Source organism: Telopea speciosissima, chromosome 5, assembly GCF_018873765.1.
Source record: "Telopea speciosissima isolate NSW1024214 ecotype Mountain lineage chromosome 5, Tspe_v1, whole genome shotgun sequence".
In the NCBI taxonomy this organism is placed as follows: Eukaryota; Viridiplantae; Streptophyta; class Magnoliopsida; order Proteales; family Proteaceae; genus Telopea; species Telopea speciosissima.
In genome coordinates, this window is record NC_057920.1 from 5,980,067 (window position 1) to 5,990,914 (window position 10,848).

The 10,848-nt window shown below is 38.0% G+C and overlaps 1 protein-coding gene across 3 annotated transcripts; it reads right to left on the bottom strand.

The window, feature by feature from the left end:
* Nucleotides 1-369: 369 nt before the first annotated feature.
* LOC122661361 (filament-like plant protein 4) lies at nucleotides 370-10,468 on the bottom strand. 3 transcript variants are annotated; one of them, XM_043856730.1, is made up of 7 exons: nucleotides 10,431-10,468; nucleotides 10,274-10,335; nucleotides 8,545-8,677; nucleotides 7,266-7,506; nucleotides 4,711-7,045; nucleotides 4,212-4,278; nucleotides 370-1,244 (listed from the first exon to the last, which is right to left on the bottom strand). In XM_043856730.1, exons 3-7 carry the CDS (start codon nucleotides 8,662-8,664, stop codon nucleotides 777-779), a joined length of 3,231 nt encoding a protein of 1,076 aa, XP_043712665.1. In that variant the 5' UTR covers nucleotides 8,665-8,677; nucleotides 10,274-10,335; nucleotides 10,431-10,468; the 3' UTR covers nucleotides 370-776. The 3 variants fall into 3 exon arrangements, with proteins under 3 accessions (XP_043712665.1, XP_043712664.1, XP_043712663.1); XM_043856729.1 differs by having other exon boundaries at nucleotides 8,545-8,680; nucleotides 10,277-10,460; XM_043856728.1 differs by having other exon boundaries at nucleotides 10,274-10,460.
* Nucleotides 10,469-10,848: the final 380 nt, after the last annotated feature.

Genomic DNA, 10,848 nt, shown 5'->3' on the forward strand with positions numbered 1-10,848 from the left:
AATTGTGAGCGATTCATACTGGATTTCTAGGGTTCAGCCCAATTCCAATTTCCTTATGAACTGTCAAATTCAGACTCTCAATTTGGATATACGTTTAACCCCTTTTGCCTTTTTCGCTGTCCCCTCCTTTTTAGGAAGTGTGACCAGTGAGATCTTAACAATTAAACATCAGAGTATTTCAAGAAAGATTTTCAGAAAATCTGCAGATCATGTATAATTATTGTGCTTAATTCAAAGCAAAACAACTCTATGGGCTACAAGGTACCATAACTCTTCTTATCTAGCAACTCTGCACACCTCAAAGGATTCACTTACAAAAGCTTCCATCCCCCAACTACATCAAGACTTGGCTCATAAGATATTATCATGTCACTGAAATATTATTCCAATAACAAGAATTATTGTCTCCAAAACCCAAACTCAAAAGATTTTAAACAACTATGAGATGCATTTCCAGTTTCCCATGGGAACACTTTACATGCAAGATGACTGTACATTGAACACACGTATGAACTGTACCAGAGGTTGATCATCTCATGCAACAGCGAAATTTGAATAATCCTGTTCACTCCAATTCTCCATATATCTTCATCATTAAGCTATCAAACCAAGGACCAGGTCATCCTTTCCTTTTTCAACATGCTCCTCCATAAAAATAGAAATTGGCTGGTCCAGAAACTCTTCAGTCGCTCATCTACAAAACGTCCACCTCCATGTTTACCATAATAACCAATTAATTCGGTTATCGACTGCTGTTGAAATTTGAAAGCCAAAATCTAGTGTCCATTCTTTGTTTTGGATGAAAAGAACCTGCTAAAACCCCGTGAATGCTTCTCAGGAGTTGCGGCCAAAGAAGTAGTACAGGAGCCTGATCTTGTGGGCCGGTGTCTCGGATGTGTTGAATTGACTGGGGATCTCAAGAGCATGTTTGCTTCAGTGTCAGATGGATAACTGGAAGAGTTGAATGCATCTGAGGGGGACTCACCACCCACTCCCGTAAAATTTGAAGCAGCAGTCTCCATCTCAGCCTGATCAAAGTCTTTTGAAGTGGGGATGCTTTCTGGGTTCAATCCACTAGGAGTTGGCTCATCTACTATGGAACTCCCACCCTTTTGATGCATCTCATTTTGTGGGGATCCCATGAGCTCTGTTGGAGGACGCAAAGATTTCAACTGCCTACTGAGAAGAAAAATGGTCTCCTGGCACTCTGCGAGCTTCTCTGCTGCAGCTGCTATCTCTCTCTCCTGTAACAACAAAAGCAAAATGAACAGATTTACATAAGTTTTAATCAGCATCCCAGGAGACTTGGCCTAAATATTGAAACAATGAAAATGTACACCAGAGGCATGTGTGTGTGTGTGTGTGTACAACAGAGGCAGAGCTGGAAGGCCTCTTGCAAAATTCAACACACACACACACCATCTAATGGCATAAAATATTTCTTGTTTGCAACATGAAATGAAATCAACCCAATCCTAAACCCTTTTTCCTTAGTAATGTCTGAGTTCTATTTATAAACAAAGAGCTCATGAACTAGACAAAGGGGAGGGGGGAAGGAGAGAAGAACAATGTCACACATAATAATTGTAAAGGAGGGAGACAAGAAGGCCAATATTAGTGGGGGTGAAAAAAGTGCCAAGATGTCGAGCACACACAAAGATGTGCTAGGAGACTAAACTACATGATCAATGCAAAAGAATCCATTGGCAATTAACTCCAACAGGATCAGTTCCAACTTTCACAAGAGAAGTGCCTCTGATCATATACAATCATCTGTGAACCTTGAGAAATCTTTTTTTTTGTGGATGAATAACCTTGAGAAATCTTATTGCAGTAGTTATCTAAAATATTTCCACCACCTAGATATTGTAGACACTGGAAATATTCAGAATATCTAGTACACAAAATCATGATCCAAATTTCCATCATTGTCTACCATCAGTTTATTGGCACACGTCTCCCATTCTATAATTTATGAGATGCAGACAGCCATCTCCCTTTCTACTGCATAAGAAGTACTATTAAGCCATTAAATAAATAGGCAACAGCCTCCCAGTCTCTAATTGAGACCTATTTTGGAAGTTAAAGATCTAATTTATGAGAAGCAGACCACTTGCAGTGCAAATGAGGTCCCCTTATGACATTAAATAGTCTTTCTAAAATTCAGCAACTTGATTATTGACCCATCAAACCCTTTCACTGCATATTAGATCCCATATGAGGTCCCCTTTGACTGGTTTGAGCATGGTATTGCCTAAACTGACACCCATCCTACTTCTACGATCCAAAAGTAGCCCCACCCTGCCAAGGGTTTGACAAAATTGAAGACCATTACCGCTCATCAAGAAAAACATAAAACTCCCATGCCTACCCATTTACAGTACAGTAAATTTTGTTTTTCTAGCAAAATTCAAAAGAATAATGTTACCTAGCGATGTAGGTCTCTAGGAATAGCTTGTAAGACAGTTCCTTAAGAGTCAAATGAAGAAGAAAGGGTTGCAAGTTATTACCTTGCAAAAGAATACCTAATCCCTATCTAAGAACCTTATAGTTATCACAGTCAAGTGGGGGTAAAGGTCTATCGACTTCGAATTTCTGAAGGCTGGGAAGGGAATAAACCCAACATGTCAGGGTTCACTAAACCAGAACCTACCACCATGGATTATTATTCATTAACTGCACCTTCCCATAACCAAACAACTAGATATCAAACATGGCCTAAAAGGAGCAAAGAGGCAGGTAATTCGATCAACCCTAATTGCACTTGCGAATGATGATTTAAGCCAAGCTGGAGATCTTCTTAAATTTCTTCCTATCTCTCTTGAACTCACAAATCAATAGTTTCATATTCTTCAACCTATATGTAATTTTGGAGCACCCAAATAAAGAAGGAGAAGTAATAGACCACAAGACAGTGTTAAATAGTAGGATCACAATGCTGTGGCGATTGTAAGATAACACACATTTGTCTTCAAACAATTTGGAGATACAAACCTATCATGATGTCCAATTACTAATAGAAAGAGAAAGAAGAAGTGGATACATAAAACACATGTTCTTGTTCCACCCAGGGATTGCTATTCCTCTGTTCTCTCTCTCTCTGGAATATATAACGATCTATTGGGTCATGTAGTCTACAATCCTGAATATACTTAGACCTCAAGATCTCTGCCTTTTGAAACAACGTGGAATGCTTTTGTGTATCATCTGGAAACTAATTTGTTTCAGAATTTACTCTGCTACTTTGATACCAAAAAAGGAATAAAGATCCCTTTTTTTTATAATTCAATTCACATATTAATTAACACGCAAACTTGCTAAAGTGCAAATCAACACAAATATTTCTGAGAATAGAAACACAGGTTAAGTATATCCTCATAGAATATATAAAGAATCATATGCAGTTTCAATTTTCACAATGTTCATGACTATCATCAAAGTTGTGTACTATCACGTACATCCTTTTTTTATCTGTATTCATACTGAAAATTGGCCCAACTGTGGGACGGAAAAAAAAATTTGGTGGCGGCTGCCTCTACTGTCCCCAATTTTATATATATTTCTGCTCAAATCATGAACCTAAACTAATTTGGGAATCTCTAACTTCCTAGGAAACATACAAACTTAAAGTGATTTAACATAACAAAGAGGCAAGTCTTAATGTAATACAAAAAGATTTTCACTTGTTATATCATAAGTTAAGCAAATACATGATGCTCAATGTATGTATCTTCAAAATCTTCAAATATTTGCTCAACCAAATACGAAGATGATGCCTTTAATCTCATATAACAGGCAGACAAAGTTAACTACAACACACATCTTAACATACAGATCTTCCAGGTTGCCAATTGCAACCTTCGGGACCTGTATCACATTCAGAACTCTTGCCTATGTAATTATCTTCCATCTAGGTACAACTACACGAACATACATAGTGTGGAAGAAAAGCAGGTTTACAAAGAAAACAATTCACAAGGGTCAGTTCAAAATCATCTGAATTCAAATCTTGAAAGAAAATAAAAATTTCCTTGGGGTGCGAGAAGGGAGAATTTGAACAAGTACATCAACCATAAATTCCTAGTAGTTCCTAACCATGTTTATGTAGATATTGAAACAACCATATTTATATTGAGAGTTCTTGCTAATTTCCAGCTCCTTGTTGTAAGATATTCAAAATTTCAGAGCATAGGATAGGATATGCTTAATACCTGTTTGATCTCAGTGTCTACTACATCAGCAGCGGAAGATGATAAACACTTCGAACAGCTCTCACTCCTTATTAAAATATAAAAAATGAAAAAGGGCAGTGAGGTCAGATATAAAACTAACAAGTCAAATAAGAACCGAAAAAACACAATGGCTACAAGGAAATAATGAATCAAATCAGTGCAAGTATTTCAATATAATCACTTTTATAATACTACAATGCTTAGTGCAAAAGAAAGGCCCCAAATTTTACTGAAGACCAATGCTATAGTTCCAGCAGGCCAAGGTTTGTAGGTTAATGCCAAACCATATCAACATCAACAGATCAACAGAACAACCCTTTTAGACAAAAAATCAGCAGATAAAACGTGTAATGTAGCTCACCAACTCTATCCATATTAAGGACTATTTAACAGAGCCAACTCAAGATGACAGAAGAAAAATCAAGTCAATTAGCATAAGAGACTAAACCTTGACTACAAGAGGCAGTTCAGTGCTGACCTTTTTATTTGCTCTTGAAGATCATTGCATTTGTCTAGAGCATTTTGATGACTTCTCTTTTCTTCCTGAAGTTCATCATCTAAAGCCTCAGTTTTTGTGCGTAGAAGGTTGACTTCAGCTTCTAACTCCTGTGAACGCATTTCAAGTGACTTGTAAGATTCTGCCATACATTTCAGCTGTGTATCTGCTAAGCTGTTTGATTTTTGAGAAGATGCCAATTGTGTTCTTAGCTCTTCCATAAGTTGCTCGGTTTCCTGTAACTGAGACTTTGTACTTTCCAGCTCTTCAGTGCACCTAGTTAAATCCATTTCCATGTTATGTTTGTCTGATTTCAGTTGTTCCAGTTCCTCCAATGAGCATTTGCATGACTTCGAATTCAATTCAAAGCCTGGAATTGGACTTCCATCCTGAAGAACTTCAGGATCAGAAGTAGAGTGAGAAATATGGGCACCACCATTGGGAAATTTCTCGCTTGCAAGATCATCCTGGACAACCTTATTTTCTGGTAATGCTACTTTATCTATGCAATCAGACATGCTGGTTTCCCCTTCATTTCCCTTATAACCCAGGACATTGAAGCTGAGTTCACCAGCTTTGGCCAGGACATGAGAAAGGTCAAAAACAAAGTCAACCAAACTCATTTTGCTGCACAGAATTTTGCTGACAGAGGCAGAGAACTCTTCAACCTTTTTATTTAATCCATGTCCATCAGGATACCTGTCCTGCATTGCCATAGCTTCTTTGCCCAGTGATACCACAAAATCATGAATCTGAGAAATAGCAGCTGCCAGTTCCTGGTCTATGGTATGTACATTGTCTTCACAATTCTTATTCTCCTCGACGGTAGAGCTTACTGAGTTCTGAAGCAGAGAATCTTGTAAATTGAGTACAACATGTTTAATGTCCTCTAAGACTTTCTCCACATTAGCATCCTTAGCTTGAGACTCAAATACCATTGAAATTCTTGATCTGAGCTTCAACAATGGCACTTGGTCTGTGTCAGATTCAAGCTCCACATTAGAGGAAACCTGATTCACTGATGGGTCCAAGCTAGTTTGCTGTTCTCCTTTTGTGACATCAGCCAAAGCACTATGGTCTCCATTTTCAGTTACTTTATTGGTTAAACCAGCTGAAGTGGAGATGGCACCATTTGGTTCAGCTGATAAACACGCCATTCTCTCCATCTCCAGGAAGTCATCCATAAGTTCCAAGTGTTTTGGATTATCAGCCTTGATAACTTTCTCGGCATCCCTTTCCTTCTTGAATTGAGAGAGCTCCGAGATCAAAGCTGTAGCCCAGGACTCAACAACACTTCCATCCTCATCGATTCCATCTTCAGACATGGAAGTCAAGCTTGGAGGATTGCTTGCACTTTGGCTTGAGGAACCTTCAATAGGCATATCAGTAGTCGATTTTGGAGAGCTTTTTTGTAGATTCAGTGCCTGCATTTGTGCTTCTAGGCTTCGAAGCATACTAGCTGTTTTAGCACACATGTTTCTTGAAGTTTGCAATTCACTGTTTCGCTTAGCCAAAGCCTCTTTCAACATATTTGTTTCTTCTTCCATTGCCAACAAACGTGCAGTGAGAAACTCAGTCTCTTTATGGAACTGCTGAACATTGTCAAGAGAAAATTCAGGTAGTGGAGCCAAATGTGGGCTAGGACTCCTAACAGGAGACCTCCGTGGTCGAATTTCTCCATAATCCCGGCCTAAGTTCTCAACTTCATGCTTCATTTGGGCCAATGCAGCGGGCCCAGGCAACTTTTTCCTAACAAGGCCACGTAGCCTCTGGCACTCTGCTTCCAACTTGGCTATCTTCTTAACACCCTCCAAATTCTGTTTGGTGGCCACTTCAGCAGACCTCATACTCATGTTCTTTTCTTCATTGCGGATTTCAAGCTCCTTTGAAACTATATGGAGCTCATACTTAAATGAGTTTATCTCCTTTTCACAAGATTGAATATTGGTCTTTAAAAGTTCAATCTCAGCCTCAGCTTGGGATTTTTCTTCACTGACCTTCATTAGCATGTTGGAACGTTCTTGCAACGACCTGGAAAGTGCAGCATTTTCACCAGATGATCTAAGGAGTTCTTGCTTTAAATCACCTATTTTTGCTTCAAAATCGTGCTTGATCTTGTCCCATTGCTTGGTTTTGGTTAGAACAACCTCATGCAACTTCAGTTCATGCTCCTCCTTCAAATTCCGTATTTGCCTCATGCATTCTTTGAGGGCACCATCCAGATGGGATGCTCGATCTTCAGCAGTAAGCTTCAGAAGTGTGACAGATTCGAGTTGATGTTTCAAAGCGGAAGCTTCCGCTTCAGCTTTTTCCCAGCCTGCAAAAATCAGTGGGGCTCAGTAGTCAGTTCTGATTAAGAGATAGAACAGGTAAAATGAAGGAAAAAGGTGAAGAAGACAAAATAATTATATGGATATCCAAATTATGAGTTAGGAAAGATATAACATAGCACTCAAAATTATAAAATAAGCATTCCAGTACAGAACATGCATATAGCAAGCATTCTTGGTAGTTTAACATAAGAAAAAAGGGTGTACCTGACACAGCTTCTTCAGCAACTTTTGCATGCTGCTTGACCAGATTATCCTTAGTAATCATCTCTGACTGTGCTGAGGTCAGATCTTCATTTAATGTCTTTAATTTATCCTCTGATACCTTAACCTCATCCTCCAATAACTTAACCTCTTCCTCCAATGCCTTAACTTGTTCCTCCAATCCAGTGAAATGGGTATATGATTCCACAGATAGTTGAACATATTTTACTTTCTTTGAATTTTCCTGGTCATAATGAAGCACATCACAGAGAAGGTTAAACCTAAACCATAAGATGATCAGCTGGATAGTGACTGTTTTTTCTTCATTTCTGAAAAAAAAAGGATAAGTTGATAGAGACAAATGAACAACAAAGAAATAACTACATACTAAGACCAACAAAAGATTATAAATCCAATTCACATATCCTGAGAGGAAAGAAAAAAAGGTTCACTTGGACAATATCCCTTTCGACATGCTTTCAGCCCTAGTGGAAAGCAAGCCAATATGACAAAGAAAATGAAAATGTGAGTTACCAGCACAGGGATAATTTAAGGATTCTTTACCAAACAGGGTAGGTAGAAAAAGTAGGCAAACAAGAACAAGGCTCAAAAAAGAAAAGAAAAAAGGGGAGGAGGGGAAGCCTTAAAAGCAAAATACTAGGTTGTTTCTCAGGGATGACTTACTAATGACCACAATCATTTCTTAGATTGTTAAGCCAATGAAATTACATTTCCCATAGGATAGTGGAAATTGTTTTCAATACAATAGGTATTGCCTAAACTAAAATGCAGCCCATCATCCTAGGGAAATGAATTTAGGTGCATAGGCTCATTATAGTTAATAAACAAAGATCTTTATCCTTTTTCTTTGGGGGGGGGGGGGGGGAGAGAGGGCTAAAACCTTCGAATCTACATTCTTTTACATATTTGACCCCATCTTTAGTAGAGAAATCCTTTTCTTTTTCTTACCATTGTTTTTCAACCTAAAACATATTGCATAAACAGCTTTCAATATGTTGCATAAGTTTAAGATGAAAACAAATACATTAGCAAAACATAAAAACAAAGTGACCTCTCATTTACAAATTATTTCGCTAAACAAATCACTCACTTATTAGCAAACACATTTACCCTGTTAGACGATTTTTCATAACCACGTTATCAAATGTACCCTTACCCCTCAAAACTTAAGACCAAGAATTAATAAAGGAAAATGATTATACTCACATATCAAAATATTATAAATAATTAAATATAACAATAACTAGAATTTTTGACAGACCTGATTCCCCGGAGATCCAGCTGAAACCAAGGAAGCACCAGCAGAATCTGATGAGGAAATTATTTTCTCAATTGTTTTATCAGATGATTTTTTCTTCCATGGCCAACTACGGCGGTCCATTTAAACTATATATACCCTGCAAACAGATCAGTTGCAAATCAATAATTAAAATACAGGGAAAAGGATTATATCAAGCCAAAATGAAAACACAGAGCATAACTCAGAGTAATTAAACGATAAACGGCTATACTTGCTGCTAAAATAAGAAACGACTTTCTGGAAAATCCCATGCAAGCCCTTGATCGTAAACGCAGTACATCTCAAGTGTATAAGTGCATGAACCAACAGTGCTAGAATAAATTCAACAATTCAATCTTAAGCTATGGCTAGATTGGGGAAGGAACTGTAATTCTCAATTTACTCCAGTAATGAGTACAAACATTTATAGTTGTCATTAGATCATGAATTCAGGGGAAATACTTTATAGAAAACCAAAATCAAAATGCCCAGTTCCAAAAAAAAGCCCTGCTAAGTTGTTAAAAGTTGTGGGCGTTCATCAGCATGCCTGGATTAAACGTCCGTATTCATCAAGCTAACAACTAACCGGTAAATTACCAAAAAAAAAAAAACTAACTGGTAACCTGCTTGCCCACAAAAAAATGAGAAAAACATGATAAAAAATAAAAGAAGACGAGGAAGTACAAGAGAGTATGACGGGCGCAATGCAAAATACAGATAAGCATAAGGCATCCTAATCTCTACAACCACGAAAAACAGAAATGGAGCCAGAAGACCCGTCAGATCCAATAAACGAAAGAACCCCAGCAGTACCTCGAGCTCCCACTACACCCCCACCCCCCCACCCCCAAATTAAAGGGAAAACCAAACTGTACAGGCAATGTCATGCATTGTAAGAATATCCTCCTTACCCGATTATTTTGTCATGAAAATCTTACAGAAGCAACATATCAGATGGTCGAATCAGGCACCGAGAAAGATTAATCGGATTGATCATGTATGCCAATGGAAAACGTATATCCAATCCAAAATAGAGAACTCCAGAGATCTAATGAGAGAGTGGAAAATTATCTCCCAAGGATCTCATCTCCAAAAATGAGATCCTTCAACCCAAAATACGGATAATAAACAGAAGGAAAAAGGAAACGTAAGATTGCGTAACTATTCTTTCCGTTCCCGGCATAGGTCAAAAACAGTGCGTTCGACTATATATGTTAGAGCAGTGATTTTTTTTTTGTAAATCCGACTTGAATAAAATTGTCGGGGAAGAAGAGATACTGTAAACAACAGTGACAGTGATAGCAGTAAAAATTATTTTATCCAGTCAGCAACCGATTAAGCTCCGGTTCTCAGTATGGAATTTGAAGAGAAGATATAATTGAAGACTCTATAATTTTCTTTACTTGCCGCATTAACGGCCAACCTTCTAGTTCATTCACCGGAACAAAATCATAGCAATCTCTAAAACATAATCCACTCCACAGGCATTGCTTACAAAGGTATCCAATACAAGCAACTGAAAAGCTCGGAGCAAAAAAATCATCTAACGCACAATCAAAAAACAACAGGTTTCGAGGAATTTTTTTTCTCCCTCTTCACCGGAAGCCATTGATGAGACAGGAAAGTTTTATAAAAATAAAATAAAAGGCAGAGATATAGAAATAGAGTGAAATGCGATTGAATGAGACGTAAAAGAGTAAAGAATCGGCCATACCTGAAGCTAAAAGAGAAAAGAAAATGGAACTTCAAGAGAAGGATAGTAACAGAGTGGATCTGGAGAACAGGAGAGTATATTTTCAGACTTGCATTGGAAGAAAAGGTCTGAGTGATTCAGCCATCAATGGAGCTTAGCAATTGATTTATTTCACTTTTCACTCTGTATTCCCCACCCCCACTCCCTTTTCTTCCACTTTTCCTGTTTTATTTTTTCTTCACTTCTTCGTCGCCTTCGATCAGTTGCAGAAAGAGAGAATGATGGAGGAAGTGAAGGGTGAAGAGAGAGAGAGAGAGGTGGTGGGCGTTGGGTGGGCTAAAAACTATATTCGCGTTCGCGTTAGGTGTCACTTTGAAAGGCAATACGTTGGGAAAGTTCCAAACCAAAACCCTTTTTTGCCCCTTCCAAAATAGGACTGATTGGTAAATTTTAGTGTTTGGAGTATAAATATGGCAATTGCTTTAGTCCTGGAGACGAAATTGTTTTACAAGCAACCTAGGCACAAAGTCGGAAATATCTATGAGAATTAGGGAATATACACTGTTGTCCTCCACACACAAGTCTATTTTGGT